The 19,537-nt window shown below is 37.0% G+C and overlaps 1 protein-coding gene across 13 annotated transcripts in view; it reads right to left on the minus strand.

Annotated features, from left to right (window-relative positions):
• The window catches only part of BAZ2B (bromodomain adjacent to zinc finger domain 2B), a 227,931-nt gene that overhangs the window by 42,475 nt on the left and 165,919 nt on the right, over window positions 1–19,537 (minus strand). For 4 of the 13 annotated variants that reach the window (XM_083370562.1, XM_083370564.1, XM_083370563.1 and 1 more), the window contains 10 exons: window positions 18,224–18,332; window positions 17,851–17,952; window positions 12,299–12,509; window positions 9,118–9,210; window positions 8,945–9,006; window positions 6,473–6,538; window positions 3,090–3,155; window positions 1,994–2,038; window positions 1,688–1,720; window positions 336–401 (listed from right to left, as the gene is read on the minus strand). In XM_083370562.1, the coding sequence (XP_083226688.1) occupies window positions 336–401; window positions 1,688–1,720; window positions 1,994–2,038; window positions 3,090–3,155; window positions 6,473–6,538; window positions 8,945–9,006; window positions 9,118–9,210; window positions 12,299–12,509; window positions 17,851–17,952; window positions 18,224–18,332 (853 nt within the window). The remainder of the gene's footprint in view (window positions 1–335; window positions 402–1,687; window positions 1,721–1,993; window positions 2,039–3,089; window positions 3,156–6,472; window positions 6,539–8,944; window positions 9,007–9,117; window positions 9,211–12,298; window positions 12,510–17,850; window positions 17,953–18,223; window positions 18,333–19,537) is intronic. The other 9 variants (XM_083370558.1, XM_083370560.1, XM_083370567.1 and 6 more) reach the window with 4 other exon arrangements.

Here is a 19,537-nt window from a genome sequence, read left to right on the forward strand (position 1 = left end):
CGCATCAGCACTGTGGTTGCCCTCAGGGGGCCGGGTGGGTAGGGCCAAGGTGGGCGTGGCCTACTGGGTGGGCGTGGCCAGCTCTACATCGTTCACATCAAGGGTGCCTATGGGGGCCTGGGCAGGAGTGGGACAGATCTGAGGGTCTCTGGCAGAAGGAGGGTCTCTGGGCCTGGGCCAAGGCAGTGGGAGCCGTTCCCTCACTGTTTCCAGGATGGCTTCGCGGGCCACATGAAACCACTTTGCGGGCCTGATCCGGCCCCCGGGCCTTGTGTTTGACATGTCTGAATTAGAATATTGGAAGAGAGGAAGTAGAATCAGACTTTAATACTCACTTCTGCTTTTTTACGTGCTTCCATAGCTTTCATCAGCATCATATGCTGCCTTCTTCTTTCCCGTTCCTATTAAATCAAATCGAATTAGAACAAAGTACTATTGAAAGTAAGAGTTTATATATATACATATATTTTAAAAATTTCCAGAACTTGACAGGACACGTTTTAGCATTAACAGACAAATCAGGGTGTATGCTAAATAAAAAGTATAGCAGGTCTGTGCATGTTTTAGTTCAGGTTTAGAAAGCAAATACAAGTACAACTGAAAGCAAAAAAGTAAAGCGATGAACATGGAGACAGTGTAAAACAGAAGCATACAGATTTACTTATGGTCAGTTGTGAGGCTCCTTCAGAAGCTGGCCGAACAAAAAGCACAATGGTTGGCTGGAACAGGCCAGTTACCTTACATATGCTGTAATAGGAAGTTTGTAGTCGCTCGCCGAGTGGCCAATTAAATTTTTAAAAACTGTAATGCAGATAACTTTGGAAAATAACCAAAAGTTACTCTTCCCCCCCAAAATATTCAAAAACCATTGGGGCTGCACGTTGGGTTAAAAACATTCATTTTGGTATATGTTGCTGAAGATACAACTAATATTGGCAGCCAATCATTGAAAATCAACCTGTTTAGTTTGAAAACTAGCTTCCGATGAAGTAGCCATATTTGAGCAGGAATGCAAAGAAATAATCCTCTGGGTTGTCCCTCTAAGGCAAGCCAAAGAAGCTGCACCCAGGATTAGGTTAATGTTGATTTAGTCCTGAACTAGAGCACAACGGAGGTGGTGGGGAGAATGGCAAAGATTTATCTAGGGACCAAAATTGTGTGGGTTTATTTTAATATAGCCCAAAGACTGCATGTGTTTTAGTAATTTCAAACTGAGGTGTTTTGTTTTTTCCAATTGCACAACAGTGAAGTAATCTGAAACTCACATGTCTCTTTGATGTTAGCATTAAATAAATTGAATATCGTTTCCCAAATCATGTGCGCAAATGGCCTAGTGAAAATCACAGATAACCTATTTATACTTTGAAAAAACAAGTGTAGGGTAATGCAAATTGAAACCCTCACTACTTTCAGCAGTCCAACTTGATACTACAGCAAAGAAGATTCTGTTAACAAGGCAACAGCCTCACGGGTGGCTCAGATGGGTCAATTTATAGTTAAGTTTCGGGTAAGTTGTGTTCTTTTCTTTTACAGACAAGACAAGCAGATGTATGCAATGCACTGTGCTGGAAAGCCATGCAGCAGTATGTAATATGACAGCAGCCAGTGCTACATTTTATGCATTGCTATGACAACCATATCACAACCAAATCACAATGCGGTGTTAGATGTACAAAAGTAAACATACCCATACCATATCTAGTCTATGCCTCTCCAACTCCTGGTAGAAAGAGTTGGCACAATATTATGAAACAGAAATCACAGAGTCAAAAAAACCACTTTATAATTCCCCTCTTCCCCCCACCCCGATCCCATACCAAAACAAAACTGTTTACCCATAAAGTTAATGAAAACATTTAAGTAAAATGTTTATATATATTTATAAGTATATACTGTATATGGGAGAACATTTGATGATTTGTCCTCCAAATTATTTAGGTGTTCATTCAAAAATAGAATTTCTGTTTTTTTAAATTAAATTTTGGATACATACCTGATGTTTCAGAAGAACAGCTTGCTGTCTCCTCATTTCCTTTTCCTTGAGATATGAAAAAAAAATCAAGTATTTGATAAATGTTACTATCAACTAAAGGTGACTTTTCTACCATACCGATCAAAGTAAAAAAATCATGTTTTTTTAAAAATGTAATCCCACTTTAATTTACTTTTCTAATAACCTTCAATGACTTGCTGAATATCTTGAAAACACAATGTGTGGAAGATGCACTACAGTGGTTATCAGATCATGCCGCGATCAGCAGTGAGGCAACATGATAACAGAAAACAAGGTTCATATATTCTGCATAGACAGGCAGTTGTGTAAAGCTATCACCCCAAACCTGACAGGAATAAAGTAGGATTCAAATGGTCTGTTTTACTACCCAAACAAACTTGCATTGGCAGAAGAAAACTTTTGTGACCTTCATGGTCCAATTCTTTTTCTATAGATCAATTTCTTTCCAACAGTAACATGGAAAATTGGGAACAGATCCAATAGCGTGAATCAGAGCTCTTTACATCTATTTCAGAGTTGCCTCAAATCTAGAGAAATAATCCACTTTCCCTCTTCCTTCTATTGTTGAGTCTCCAGTACTACACTGGGTAATTCTCTACACTTAAAAGAGGAATTTTTAGGGAGCAACAGTGAAGATAGAGATTGACAGCAAGAGGGAACTCTGCTCTGCACAGAAGATAACACATAGTTTTTGGGATCCTGTCCTCAATCTAAATGTTAAGCTGCATGTTTATTTAATGGCTCATGGTTTTGTTTTTGTTTTTTTGAAGATCATGTGTGAACTTTTAATTGTTTTCATTATTATTACTTACATATACATATACATATAGAAGCTGAATGACAGAAACATATGCTTCAAAACCTTTTGTGTTTTAACAGACTATATATGCACACACACAAAACACAGAAAGACACATGTACGTATATGCCTAAACAGAGCAAAGCATTCAGAATAAAATTGTGGTGATTTTTAAAGAAAATATTTGGATACATTATCAGGTTTGATGTGTATGATCATACAATTCATTTTTTAAATGGTTGGAAAATAAAAGCTCTGATGCTTCTCTAAACTAACCTTTATTCGTTTCTCGGCTTCCAATAATTTGGCATTTGCTGCTTCTTCCTTCTTTTTCTTTTTAGCCTGTGCATGCAAAACAGGTCCCAAGGTCATGCAAGAGAACGCTACAGCTTGAAAATAATCTCAGACCAGCAATAAGGCTTCATGCTTCACAAGGTGCGAAACAATACTACACACCATGTACACATCATAACAGATTTCTTCCCCAGTACTTTTTTTGTGTTACGAGTCATTCCATTGATTTTTTTTTCTAGAGGAAAGACTTACATATGTACAATCTAGGAAAAACATCATATATAACAACATGTCATCCTACAACATGGCTGCGCTACTGAACTTCTAAACTTTTTGCTTGAAGTGGCATGTTTACAAACAAATGAACAACTAATGATGAATGATGTTTTTTTATTCCCTGGATAAACCTCATCTGTGGGTACACTTTTCAGGATCTACCGGTAATTAAGTCAGTATTTTAAAAAAAAGTAACATCTCTTTGGCATATTATAAGAATCACATTTTCCCCAATCGATGGTTAAACAAGTATGACAACCACGATTAAAAAGAAATGTTGCCCGAAAGATCAGAAATGGAAACCTGAAACAGGAATCTTAAATCTCCATTTTCTCCGGTTTAGTTACATATAGAATGAATACAAACAACTTTTTGCAAAATACAGATTCATACATCACTTAGAAGTATAAGCATGCACATTCTTTAAGATTAAAATCATGCTATTCAAGTATTTATTTATTTATTTATTTATTTTTGGGACTTATATGCCGCCCTATCTCCCGAAGGACTCAGGGCGGCTAACAACAATAAAAACAACAATACAAAAGTTAAAAGAAATTAAATAAACAGCCCCAACAAATAAGTTAAACTAAACAATTAAAAATTAAAAAACATTTAAAAAAACCCTGTCGTCAGTCCAGGTCAGCCTGATGAAAAAGGAAAGTTTTAAGGCCGCGGCGAAAGGACCGGAGATCCGGGGCCATCCGGAGCTCAAGGGGGAGCTGGTTCCACAGGGCTGGCGCTCCCACAGAGAAGGCCCTTCCCCTGGGGGTCGCCAGCCGACATTGTGTAGCCGACGGCACCCTGAGGAGGCCCTCTCTGTGTGAGCGCACTGGGCGATGGGAAGTTGTTCCCGGCAGCAGACGGTCCTGCAAATATCCCGGGCCTAAGCCACGTAGGGCTTTAAAGGTAAGTACCAGCACCTTAAATATCAGCCTTAAAGATGCTTTCTTAATAAATACACCCTTGTTTGTTCTAGTCACTCAACCAAATTATATTTCCCTTCTTGGCCTTCATCATTTAGCTTTTTGATATCTACAGGACTAAATAGGTAGTGCTTACTTTCACACTGTTCTAGATAGTCATTCCCAGGGGAGACACAAGGCATAAAAGGATGAGGAGAACTGGTCAAACTATCCCCTCTTTTCCTCCAGCAATTGTACCAGGTAGTGCAAATAATTCTGGATCCATTCAGAGAATATTAAATTAATAACATGCATCAGAGCAACCACATGTCTAAATTGTATTTTGCTGCTTTTTATTTGGTTGGGATGAAAGAATAGATGTTGCTGAGAAAGAAAAGATTTTTGTTAGAAGGCCACAATCTGAGTTTGGATGTACTGAGAATATGCAATAGATATAACTCAGGTTATACCTAAAAGCACCTTTATAGATCTCAGCTCAAGAAGCATATTACAGAAGAGAAATGGCAGATAAAGATAAATGTTTGACATACTAGCACTTATTGGAAAATTATCAAGGTGAATTTAAGATCAAATCAAGAGAATAATTATAATTTCAATTAGTTACCTGAAAGTTTTAAAATGGACAAAAAGACTTATGGTATAAAGTCACAATTTGTAAGTCAGAATTTGTAATACTATTGTGTACAGATGATGAATTTTATTTATGAAGAGAATTAATAGAAACATATACACTTTTGTTGAAATGTGAAACACTGGAAGAACAGATTAAAGAATGTACAATAATGTAGGCTAAGAATTTTGGTTATACAAATAGGTCAATATGTGATTAAAAATTTGAAATTTATATTGTTCTATGATCTCAAAGAGAATTTTTAACAAATTACTGTTGGTATATGACACCAGAAAAATTATCTAGAATATATAAAGGCACTTCAAATGTACGTTAGAAATGTGAACACCACGAAGGGACATTCTATCATGCTTGGTTAATATATATATAAAAAGTTAAAGTTATGGATCCAAATACAAACTTTGCTACAAAGAATTGTAAAGATTAATATTTCATTGAAGCCAGAACTTTTTCTCTTAGGATTAATGGTTAAACAGTTAGAAAAAAACTATGGAAGATTATTTCAATATATGATCCCAGCAGCAAGATTACCGTATGAAATGGAAAGATTTGACACCATCCACTATGGAAGAATGGTTGGCTGACAGATTTTGCTAAAATGGATAAATTGACTTCTTTGATAAGACACAAGACATTATCTACATTTATTGCTGACTTGTGGACTTCTTTTGCGTAAAAATAAAAAAAATTAACTTGTGATTTATGTTTTTGATGATTAGACAGGATAGCATATAGAAAGATGAATATTATGATATAAATTTAGAAAGAAAGGTCAAAATATATTTGTACTTATAGCTGCTATGAAGAATACCGAAAGCCATTTCTTTATACTTTCTTTTCTTATTTTTTCTTTTTCTTCCATGTTTTACTTTCCCCTTGCTTTCTCTTTTCTTTTTCCTTTTTTACTATCTATTAGTTTGTGTTAGCTAATTAGTTTTAATCAAAATTATATTTAAAAAAATAAAAAAAAACCAGAGGGTCTTTTGTGTTCTCTCTCTCTCTCTCTCTCTCTCTCTCTCTCTCTCTCTCTCTCTCTCTCTCTCTCTGTGTGTGTGTGTGTGTGCCTGTATTTTTGTGTGTGTATCTGTGTGTCTGTGTACAATGGAGTATGAGTGAATTTACCTACTGCATCCTGAACATGTATTTATTGTGGCATCAGATTTCATAAGAGTAGAATCCACTTCATCAGATCCTTCTGGTGAACATGATACCTCTGACGAAGCTGAGCCCAGTATATTAAAGTGTATTTATACTCTATTGAATGTGTTACTTTTTTAAGTATAAGAAGAGAACTCCTCTCAATGGGAATGGGAAGTTGGCAACAAACTAATACTTTTCTTCTAGAAATTCCTGTACATATTAACTGTTCTGTGAAACGATTTTATATTCGCTTAAAAACAAAAATTCACAGCTTGGGAGCCACACTTTATTCTATGGACTGAAATTTCTGCAAGAGCATATAATCCTAAAACAAAATTGTTAAATTCTTGCAAGAGCCCTTCTTTGTATTTGCCATTAAAAGTTGGTCATACCTCTAATATTTGCTGAGCTCGGAGTTCTTTTTCCATTCGGATTTGCTGAATTCTCTTAATTTTTTCCTGCAACAAGAAAGGCTTTTATTTATTTAAAGCAGCAGTAATAATGGGCCATACCCGCTTCTGCCATAGCTGAGAGTGAATTTCCACACAGACCCATCCAATCCGGGCAAAGCCTCCCCTGAACACTTGCTGCTTGCTATTATTCCATCGTATTCCCCTGGATGAGGCCAGCCACAATTATTTCATATGCAATACCAGATCATGTGATGAGAACTGCTAAATAACGAAATGTTAAGACTGCAGCCCTTTTCTAGGTGGTTGGGGACTTCCAGGCATTATGGTAGCATTGAAGGAGGACCTTCTATCAGCTACAATCAAAGTTAATAAGAAAATGGCCCAGATGCTTAAAAATAATGTTTTTCTATGGTTCACCTGCACCTCGAAAGTCTCAACTTTGGCCCAAAACAAATGGCTGCCGAAATAACATGTGTTCCAATACTGAAAAACAAAGCATTTATAAGAGTGTTGTTTTCCCTATATACTTAGCAGAACACACAAGAATATTAGCCACATTATTGACCAATTTTATTAAAATCATTGCTGTTCCCACCATGTTTCTATAACATTCTGGGATGGAATTCTTAAAAGAAGCAAGCTGCAACCAATACAGAGGGAATCACTTCTGAGTAAGAAGGTATTGTAAATTTTCTTCATTTCAATTTGTGTCTCTGTATGAAGATCTAGACATCAGAAAGTCTGCTGCTGAGTTCTCTGATATTTCACAGCCTCAGGAGCTGATAATAACTGAATTAATGGAGAATATAATGGACAAAGAAAATAAATTCTATGCAATAAATTTAGGACGAACACTATGTGTGGTTAAAAGGCCTGAAATTCATATTATCTTACAATTTAAGAGAGAATATCTATAAAACAAAGTCCAACCTTTTGACTTGCCTTGGGCTGCACTGAGTGAAGAGGAATTGTCTTGGACAGCATATAAAATATATACTATAGTTAATGCATATTACTGTTAAACATCTGTGATCTTGTGGAGTTGCATTACTAGCTGTTCAGGGCCTCATGTGGTCCATGGGCCAGGGGTTGGACAAGCCTGATCTAAGATGTACAAATACTCTTCATCTTACAAACATAATGGAGCCTGCCCATTATGATTATAAGTTGGGACAGTGGTAAAGTGGATCGTTATGACACCAACCTGATTTTTTTTACCTTTTCTTGCACCATGGTTTCTTCACCATGGTTATTAGGTGAATCTAATCACCATGGTTATTAAGTGAATCTATGCGGTGGCTCAGTGGGTTAGGACGCTGAGCTTGTCGATCAGAAAGTCGGCAGTTTGGCGGGTCGAATCAAGAGTGCCGCGTAACAGAGTGAGCACCTGTTACTTGTCCCAGCTTCTGCCAACCTAGCAGTTCGAAAGCACGTAAAAATGCAAGTAGAAAAATAGGGACCGCTATGGTGGGAAGGTAACAGCGTTCTGTGCGCCTTTGGCGTCTAGTCATGCCGGCCACATGACCACGGAGACGTCCTCGGACAAGCGCTGGCTCTTTGGCTTTGAAACGGAGATGAGCACCGGCCCCTAGAGTCAGAAATGACTAGCACGCATGTGCGGGGGAACCTTTACCTTCACCTTTATAGTCATTAAGCCAATGTCAGCGTTTTTGCTGAAAATCAGAAGCAAACACAAGTTTTCAGCAAAAACATTGTAAATCATGGTCACCTGACCAAGGGACATTGCAAGCAGCCATAAACATGGGACTTGGTGGAGAGCCTTGGTGGAGCAGTGGGCTAATGCCTCCTTAAGTAACACCAGCTGCCTGCAATTAGTGCAGGTTCGCATCCCACCAGGCTCAAGGTTGACTCAGCCTTCCATCCTTCCGAGGTAGGTAAAATGAGGACCCAGATTGTTGGGGGCAATTAAGCTGACTTTGTAATAATGCCGCTTGGGGGGGGGGAAGCCCTAATAAGCAGGCATATACATAGAATGAAGGCTACTGCTAAGCTTGTAAGCTGCCCTGAGTCTTCGGAGAAGGGCGGGATATAAATGGAATAAAAAAAAAAAAACTTCTGAACTCTTCCTGGAAGGGCAGGGCAGGTCAGAAGAAATGGAACAAAATGTTCCCTTATGCCCACGGTTGTGTATCAATGGACATGATTGTACATTCCCTTTTTTTAACCTTTCCTCTTTTTTTGCTTTTCCCCTTTAAATGCAACTTTATCTGTAGAATTTGCAGGTGATGACACATCTTCATGCTTGAAATGCATTTCCCCCCCCCATAATGTGCTATGGATCATCAAATTATCCAGCTGATCTTGAGCAAAGCAGAATGAGTTTTCAAGTGGTAACCCCATTACAGATACACAAATGCACATACACACACATCCCACTAAAATAGTATATTTTGGAAGGCACCTAGTTGCAACCCAAAAGACATAAATTACCTGCTGTTTCATTATTTTTATCTGCTCTTTTTGCTTCCTTTTTTCTTCTGCAGCCATTATAGCTAAGAATAAGACAAAAACATGTTGGTAGTAAATAACAGTCAGGATAATGGAAACACACTATCTGCGGTTTCAAAAGCTGTCAGGTTCTTAAGAAGATGTGTAATACTGACCTTGCTGTTTTTTTGCTTCCTTAGCAGCTCGGGCCTGCTCTTGCTTCTGAATTTTTCTCAAAAGCTTGATTTGTGCTGCTTGTCTAGCAATTTCTGGAACACAAAGGGGAAACGCTTACAGTATACTAAAGATTGCTTATTGACACAAGGATAGTTGGACAAATGGAGAGATAAAAACAAATGGAAAATAGGCAACTCAGCACTGAGGAAATCCTTTATATGATTTCATACAAATATTTTTTTTGTTTTGTTAATACCCCAGGAAAAGTGTGAAACTGCAGATGTATCTCAAACCGTCACTTCTTTTCTTTTTTTCCCTTCGGTAATTAAAGAATATATTAAAATAATATGGATTGCCACTCAGATTCTGGAAGATCACTGGAACAATTATTTTTTTGACTTGCAAGTCAGAAGGTTACACTTCAAGCTTGGTTATCCTTGACAAAAGTGAAATTTTCCTTCCTATCACTCTGCCATCCATTATTCTGAACCTACCGTCTGGAATCAAAGAGAGCAAATCCTGATTTTTGACTCTGTGACATCATCTCAGGTAATTGAAAAGTACTATTGTATCCTTTTCAAAGTTAAACATATCCAGTTCCTTCCATCTCCCTTCACAGGGCTTAGTTTCTCATCCCTTGATCATACACATGTTTTCTCTGAATCTTAAGGAGTGATTCCCAGAAATGAACACAATAATTTGAGTTAAGGTTTGAGAAATGCAGAATGATGTGCAACTATTATTTCCAATGTAATTTGAAACTACATGGAGTGGAATTCTCTCTTTCTATGTAATAGTTTGAATCTATTATTTTCCCACAGCAAAATTCAGTGGCCAAGACAAACCACCTTACAAAAACAAAATAAACCACAAGTCTAGAATTAGAGGCAGAGGATTTTTATCCATAGATATGTCCTCTGAAACTATAACATAGGTGCCAATTTATGGAATCAGAGGCTACCCAAGTGAGAACATCCAGGCCTTTGGCACATGCCTGGATAATTATTCTTCTCCTCTGTGTTAAAAAACGTAACCAAGCTCTGCAGTATTGATTACATTATGAGACATATCTACAAACACACAAGCAGCATAAATATTGATGAGAACCAGTGGTGGGATTCAGCCAGTTTACTCTGGTTCGGTAGAACTGGTAATTTTTTTGTTCACTTTGGCAAACCAGCTGATGCCCTAGCCCTTTTTCGAAAGGCCCAGAACGGACTGCCAGAAATGCTTGGACACCACTTCTGGAAGTCCGTTCTGAGCTGGGGAGGCCTCCCAGGCCCAGGAAGGCCCACTGGAAATGTGTGGATGCCACTTCTGGAAGTCCGTTCTGAGCTTCGGAGGCCTGGGGGAGGCCTCCCAAGCTCGGAACGGACTTCCAGAAGTGGCATCCACACACTTCCTGTGCACTGTCTGGACCTGAGAGGCCTCCATAGTTCAGAACGGACTTCCGGAAGTGGCGTCCATGCAGAGAACCGGTTGTTCAGGTATTTGAATCCCACCACTGATGAGAGCCATTCTTTTCCCTTGAAAAGAGCTCATAGGTCAAGAGCTCAAGATCCAAGATTTGAAGGTCAAATTTCCTTTTATTGTTTTGCAGCATGACAGACCTACAGGTCAACTGTCCCTTGGAGTAGTAAAAAGCCAGGAGAAAATACAAACACGAATGCAGCCTTGGGAAGGACTTGTGAGGTTTTTCAAGCTTCCAAAATTCTGCTTAAGGCTTCTCCTCATCCTTAAGGAGTCAATTATTTTCAATGGTTCTGTGTAATACTAAAACTTTTTCATTAAAATTGTCAAAAGCAACATTTTGTGCCAAGGAAAGTAAGTTTTCATAAGAATTTACATATTTTATAAACACAGGAAGATAGGTTATGTCCTGCAAATCTTTAACAGACTGTAGAAATCCTTTATCTATCCAAACTGGTGTTATATTTCTCCGCATGTGCTTATGTACAGGTCTGCAAATCTAATTTGCCACAGCAACTACTACCAGTAGAACAAGCTGGCACAATATGTGGCTGCGAAGGACCCTTCTGTGGCCCACTGGTTTAACAAATCCACAGCTACCAAATATTGTTGTTGTCAGGAAAAATCTTCTGCCATCACCTAGCTTTTTACAGCCACTTCCACCATGAAAAATAAGCTTCTGAATGCCTCCAGGTCTCACTGACACTGCCAGCTCCAGCACTGCCTCCTTGTCACTAAGCCACCAAACAGTGATCACTAAAACAGCTTTTCTTTCTCAGCCCATGATTATTTTTAAGGTATTCATTTCAATTTAATGAACCTGGCTCCTTCTCCTCTGATCTGTGCAAACCTGTGGTAGAATCTGATCAAAGCAAAAGATCCGCTACAGATGCCATGTTAAAAATATAGAAAAATATTCAAAGGTTCAGAGAAAAAATTGAGTATAAATTCTCATTTGTTATATACTTACAATAATTTGATCGTGCAAAAAGTGGCAAAGGAGATTTAATTAGAAATAGAACAAATGTGTATTTATAAAATTAGTAACAGAATGAAAAAGTTGCATAAAAGGGATTAACACTGCCAACATATTGGAGAAAAGATAAAAACAGAACTGTAATCAAGAAAACTACCAAATTGTAAGCAAATACTGTATTAGGGCCGCACAGCACCTGTTGTTGCTCCTTAAACTGAAGGCACAATTTTGGGATTGCTTGGGAGCTGCAGAGTATGGTCCTGAGATAAACCACAATTGCTTTAAGGATTTGCTAACATGCTATGTAAGCACTCCCAGGCATCAAGAAGACTTTTTCTAATCCAAAGTGCTGTTTTTGGGAATAATTATTGTGAAATATTAAACTACATTAATATCTTACATTAAGTTAAGGTATCCATTAAAGCAATCTGAATTGAATTGCCTAATCCCATTTTCCAATGCAAGGAAGTGGCTTCATGTTCTTACTCTCTCTCTCTCTCTGTGTATGTATGTACATAAAGTCTTGTTTGAGTCAAGCTCAACTGCTGATGACTTATTCAGGCAAGTTTCCCTCCCCCCTCTGAACACAGGATATACTGTAAGTCTTTTCACTGCCTCTTTTTGGGATGATTCTCAACTTCTCAGGCTAGCCTATAGTCCTGATATCCCATTTTTTTATACAGAAATTTTAGACAGGTAGAAAATAATAATAAAATCAATAATAAAATCCTTACCTTGGGCTTGTAACTTTCTTAAGAGTTTAGCATCTGTATTGTCAAGGAATTCAGTGCTACCAACATTTGGCGGCCGACCTTTGCGACGTCTCATTTTTGATTCCTCCTTACTACGTTGTCTATCAGGATTTGGTGGCCGGCCCCTACGACCTTCCATTGCTCTGATGCGGGGAAGGACTTCCTCTCCTTTCAGCAGGCACCACTGCATCCCCTTGTAATTAATATATTTCACAGAAAGTAATTATAAACAAAATGGAAAACAAAATTGCGCGTACACACACACACATATATATATGCATTAAAGCATATGTCTATATCTGTATTAGCACTGCAAGCTTGGAGTGACTCAATTAGCAAATTAATGAAGTAATAGTAAATGGAGTAGAATTTGTCCTTTCAGCAGAGAAAGGATTGAAGAATACCAAACTATGAACAGTCCACAGCTGTCTTGGTCTCTTTTCTTTCTATTTATTTCACAATAAAGAACTAAAACATGATTGCCCTTCTATATATACCCAAAGACAACATGTACCTGTACTGAGGGGTGATAAGACTATTTCCTTTTAGAAGCCAAACCCATAAACTGATGAAATTCCAGTGAATATAGAATCAAAAATTTCTTAAAATCTGGATCTTCCAAAATTCTGATGAACTGCTCTATTTGACAGCCATGTGCCAGCAAAATGGAATAGCCAACATGCTGGCCAAATGTGATGAAAAGGAAAATATGAATGACTTTTTTCTTGAAAAAGTGGTCACATAATTATGAAAATTACAAGTTGCCTAAGAGAAAAAAAATACTAAAAGAAGAGTTTGTTAATATAAATCTATAATTACTCCGACAGTTGCAAATAAGTCCCAGTGGTAAGGTTGCTTAGGATTGTAGCCTTAGTGCTCAATTCCCTAAACTTGATGAGATTACTTTTAAATGACTATAAATATATCTGAGACTTGAGTACTTCCCAGGAAAAAAAAGGATGAAGCAGGAATCAAATTGTAAATAAATGATCCTAATACTGTATATCTAACAGCGTTCCGTGCGCCTTTGGCGTCTAGTCATGCCGGCCACATGACCACGGAGATGTCCTCGGACAAGCGCTGGCTCTTCGGCTTTGAAACGGAGATGAGCACTGGCCCCTAGAGTCGGAAACGACTAGCACGCATGTGCGGGGGAAACTTTACCTTTTTAATTACGGATCTGATTTTTCTGAAAACTGCTTGTGATTAGAATATTTATTGAGTTATCCATTGTAACTATTTTGTAATGCTCTATAGTTTTAAAACATTTTTTGACTTGCAAAAATGGGAGCTTGGCTTCGTACCATTCATTTCAATTTTAGGAGTATCTTCCACTTAATTTGTCCAATAGGACTCTTGTACTATGTTTACCTAATCAGATATTATACTGTAATCTAGTATCTTCTGAATTGTTTTTATCTTTGTTTCCTCAAGCCTAGTTATTAATTAGTTGGTCAATATGTATCTGATTTGTAACACTTCAAACTACATGTCAAGGCTCAAGTAATAAATGTTCTTCTAATTATCTCTGCACATAGGAAGGCAGCATCCTGCTATATATGTATTGCTCAATTCAGAATTTGTGTGAATGGAAGTCTGGTGCTGAAATGTTCTTTGGCAGTTGAGAAGGTTTTTGCACATTCTCCTCAGATACTCTGAAAACTACTCCAGAAAGTTGGAAAGCAATAGAGCAAGGGAATCTCCTTTGGGTCATAGTCCTTTAGAAGAATGGAAAGATAACTCTGAATTGCAAGCTTTTAGGCTCTCTGTCTCTGCTTCTCTCTCTCCCTCTCTTTCTCTCTTTTAAAATAGACTACTGACTTGTGGGACAATAAGCACAATCTGTTTTCTCATAAGAGTCTAACAAGAATTTAGATACCTTTGCTATACAAATTAGAAAGTTAACTATATGAGACTTGAATTCTAACCGCATCTGCATCAAATACACACACAAAAATTCACCAAGATTTCTATAGGTGTAACAATGTGAATAGGAATGGGAAAGATTATGTTTCCATAAAGATCTTTTACTGGATTAATATATGTGGGCCTGTTCATAAAATAATACCCAAATATTTCAATTAAAACACACATTTATCAACAGGTCTTAATAACTCAGTATCAGACCACAAGCTCTACATAGAAAATGTAAGCATCCCTGGATGCGATAGAGAGGGCTGGAAAGAATTCTACCTGAAAACCTGGCACACTTCTACCTCAGAAATCGTGGCCTACATAGATCAGTGATCTGACAATACTTTTTTCCCCTAAGTATTATTAAATAAGTTAGGGTGCCCTAAGATTGATTAAATTAATTATTGAATGAAACTTAAAAATAAGTACAGCTTGCATAAAACTGAAAGCAAATAATCAAGTGCTTACAGATGACAATGTCTTTTAAGAATGGCTTAGTTTAATTGGTATAAAGAAAACAGCCTTCACCCATTCTCCTCTAATGCTTTGAACTACAACTCCTATTACATTCAGCTAGAATATGATCAGTGGCATGCTAAATTGGGATGATGAATATAACAACTGACTGTATCAGAACAGAACCAGATTACAGAAGACATTGTAAAATTACAATAAATTTAGAGTTTACAGCAGAGTAAGACATATAGACATATACAAAAACGCATTCAAAAAGCATTATTTATGCTAGCAAACATAATACCAAAGATGCTATTCTGAATTTTCAAATTCACACTTGTTGTAAATTGTATTTATCTCAAGCACGCATATTGCAATTTAAAAAAATCCTATCAGTGAACAGATACTTACCTTATTTTCTCTGTAGCTTACATAAGCTACAGACCATAACATAAAAATGCTTCTATCCTTCAAATTTCTTAAAGGTGTTTTGCTAACACCAAAATGAGGGCAAAGGTGAATTCAAAACTAACATTTGGCACAATCAAATGGTTTATTTGGTTTGCTTAATTGGAAATTGTCTCAAACTGACTATATCAAATCAAAGACATACTATACCAAGAACTGGACAAAGGAAGTGACAGTTAGAAGTTCTATAACGGACAGTTAAGCCTGGCAAGAAATCTAAATTCTCTACAATTATTCCAGTGTTTAATGTCAGCATAATAATGGCATTTCGATGGAGTTATATGTTTTTTTCCCAACAATGTAAATATTTTTACCAATAAGAACTATGGCAAAAATCTGTGGTGGAGGCCTCAATGTTTATAATCAAAAAAGAATTGTGCTCAATATCAATTCAATTTTCTAAAGAGGTAGAAATAATCAGCAGGGGGAAAGAGTTATAATTTCAGCAACAATGGTGAAACAATTGGAAGTTGTGCTCTCAGTTTAGTAAAGTTACTTTTATATTCTGGCATTTTGAGAAAGAACCAGTGCAGTACACGGTTTAGGAGTTGTAAGAAATAATGGAAGGAAAGAATAAAAGGGGTACCATCTGTGCAACATAATCTGCAAGTAAGAAATCTGAGAGAAACGGTCGTATGGTCGAAATTGTATATATCAAACTGTCTTAATTGTCATTTATTATTACACCATTTCCATTTGTTATGGATTTTTCCAGGTTACATTAGGAACTATACTTCTGAGACAGGGTCTATAACTTCACTAAAGATTCTGTTAATTGCTCACTATACCATAGTGTACTTAATCTCTGATAGGAAGCCATTATACTAAGAACCTGATCATATTAATAGAATGGCTTTCTCCAATAATCCTGGGAATTATAGTTTGATAAAGATTCTGAAAATACTCCATCAAAAATCTATAATGCTAATGGGAGGGAATAGCCATTAGAGTTTCATCTGTACAGTACTGCAGATATTTTTATTTTATTTCAATAAAAATAATCTAAAACCATTATCATTAAAATAACTCAAGTTCAAAACAATTCATTCTAGTCCTTTAAGAAGCAAAGGAAGTAATTATACTTTTTTTCTTGTTTAATTGGAACATGCTTACTTGTATGCATGCACCTCGTTGCAAAAAAAATAAAAAAATAGAAATGGTTTCTTCAAAAATGAAAATAAAAGGGAAAAAGGAAGTTTAACTTGCCCTTTTCCCTGACTTTCCGGTTTTGAAACTGCCAGAACTTTTTACAGGAATGAATACAAATCTATTTTCTGTTTCTATCCATTATCTCTACTAATGACCTGCATTATTGACATCTTTTTACATGAATAAACTTTCATAGGACTAACCATAAGCCTCCATTTTTCTTTACCTACTGGATAAAACATTCAAGCAGAACCATTTTCTTATCTATGTGGCTCTACATGCTATGATTTTTTTTCGTAAATACCCTCTTTTTGTAGGCTTGTAGATACATGCTGCAATAGCCATACAGAATAGTTCCAGATCGTTTGGAAAGCATTTTTGGAGCATATAGTAAATATCTGCACATATCTGATTTGTAGCTATTACACATACTGAGGAAGAAAAGATTGTACATTAAAATCCAAGAGGAGGAATGCTACTTATTACATAGGAATATATCAGATAGCATATGATGTCATTTGAAGAAGGATACTAAGGCAAGGAATATTAAGGATAAGCAAAGCTTTCTGGGTAAAAAATCCAAAAAAATCAGACATGAAATAAACCAAGAAAGAAACCACTTTGTAAATTCTTACAACTTTGTATATTGATGTATTTAAAAGTAAATCTCATTGAGCTCATTAGGAGTTGCTCCTACACAAACCTGCACAGGATTAGACTGCATTTAGTTATCTATAACTGAGCATGGTGTATTATTGGTAAAATGATTTTAGAAAATAATCTCCACCATAGTGTCCCTGACTGCCTTTTCAACTTACTTGCCTATGTTTCTCATGCATGCAACAAACACATCTGTCTTTCATATTTGAATTAATATCACACAGGTTACTAAATAACTAAGAAAAGAATATCAGAGACAGAAATGTTAACCATATATAATTGCCACTTGTCTAACACAGACACAAAGCTTTCACAAATGTTGAAAGGTATATACCAACATTGGTGTTATAACAGATGGAATCGTGGTGTCTATTGATGAAACCCAATAGTCTAAGGCTATAGATGCCCTACATACACATTTTAAGACGGATTTTTAAGGAGAGTTTCCTAACCCGCCCACCCACCCACCTATATTTAGGACAGTGGAATATACTGAGCATTACAGACCAGTAATCTCGGATAATGGTATTGACTGCAATTTGAACAATACTAAATTGAGTTCAACAAGACACTGAATAGCTTAGCAAAGTCAAAACAGGAAATTATAAAGGTTTTTCAGCACTTTGCTTGATCATGTGCTCAGTCCACTCACCATCTCGACAATAAAATCACAAGTACTGCTCTAAGAATGAACTACCAATAGCAATGCTCCCGAGTGTAGTGTGTATGTATATGTATATGTGTGCATGTGTATATGTGTGTGTATGTGTGTATATATAAACACACACACATATACATATGTATATATGTATATGAATATATATTTCACTTAGATTTATGATACTACTCCTCGGATCAAAGACTTTACTTTTTTAAAAAGCGGATACCTGCAGTCCATCTCTGGCTTCATAGAAGTCACCCACTCCTATTTTTGCACTGAAGCTGAAATTGTCCCTTGAGATATCCATTATTCCATTTCTGCTGAGATACTGAAAAAATCACATATTTTTCCACTTCAGGTTTTAAGTCATCACAACCCAGCTTTGATGTACAGCTAATATTAGAGAATTCAAATACTGTGCATATTCTAGCAGTGGACTATGACTTTACAGTAGGTGAATTCAGAGACAGGTTAAGGATCATTAGCATCCACATTGCAGGCCATTTTGTATCAAAGAACTTTACAGGAAGAAAAAAAATTCATTTAAACACAAATGTGCATGCTAAATAAATACCCAAAGCATAATGTTTAAAATATACCTTTACAACTTCTGGATACTGCCTTAACTTCTTTCCACATGGTGCATAATATGCTACTTCTCCCTGAATGCGGCCACCAATGTTCCTTATTCTTGTTTCCCTTTGCCATCTGCAAATAATTATAGTTCTGTGTTAAGAGACAAGCTAGGGAAGGAATTGTCTACATACTTATTTGGAAATACGTTTTTTTAGAAGGTAGAAAATTTACTTCTTCATAAACATGGATGTGGTTGAGAAGAGATGGAACAACTCTTCTGAGTAAAAAATAACTGGTACTGGGCTAGAAGAAAGAAAAGTCATGAAGGTATTGGAGCGGGACTGTGGAGACTCAAATTCAAGTACACCCTTATTCATGAAAGTTTAATGGATTACTTTGGGCCACAGGGTTGTTGCAAGACAAAATGGGAGGAAGGGGTGCTATCTATGTACAGTACCTTGAATGTCCAGAGGAATGGGGGAATATAAACCTAATAGTAAGGTAAAGGTAAAGGTTCCCCCGCACATGCGTGCTAGTCGTTTCTAGCTCTAGGGGCCGGTGCTCAACTCCTTTTCAAAGCTTGAAGAGCCAGCGCTTGTCCAAGGACGTCTCCGTGGTCCTGTGGCCGGCATGATTAGATGCCAAAGGCGCACGGAACACTGTTATCTTCCCACCGTAGTGGTCCCTATTTTTCTACTTCCATTTTTACGTGCTTTTGAACTGCTAGGTTGGCAGAAGCTGAGACAAGTAACAGGCGCTCACTCTGTTACGCAGCACTCAGGATTCGACCCACCAAACTGCCGACCTTCTGATCGACAAGCTCAGCGTCCTAACCCACTGAGCCACTGCGTCCCTTATAAACCTAATAGTATAAATACATAAATAAATAAGGCAAACACAATTTTGAAATGAAATAATGAAGGTCCTTTGAAATTTCCCAAGTCCTATTTGTAATTGACATTTTGACAAAATATCATATACAAAAAATTAAGCCTATACTGAAAAATGTGCATCAGAAATCTTAGCAGTAGGGTAAAACTAACTTTCAAGGTAAAGAAGGACTGGGCTTGATGATGATCTGATGATGCAGTGGTTAGAAAGCAGTACTGCAAGCTGACTCTCCCCATAGCCTGGAATTTGGTACTGACCAGCTGAAGGTCGACTCAGCCTTCCATCTTTAAGAGCTCCGTAAACTGATGATGCAGATTGTTGGGGGCAATATGCTGACTCTATAAATGGCTTAGAGAGGGCTGTAAAGCACTGCAAAGCGATCCTTAAGTCTAAGTGTTATTGCTATTGCTATTTAGATTGCACTTGGAATCTATATAGAAAGATGA

Source organism: Vipera ursinii (genome assembly GCF_947247035.1).
Source record: "Vipera ursinii genome assembly, chromosome: 1".
NCBI classification, from domain to species: Eukaryota; Metazoa; Chordata; class Lepidosauria; order Squamata; family Viperidae; genus Vipera; species Vipera ursinii.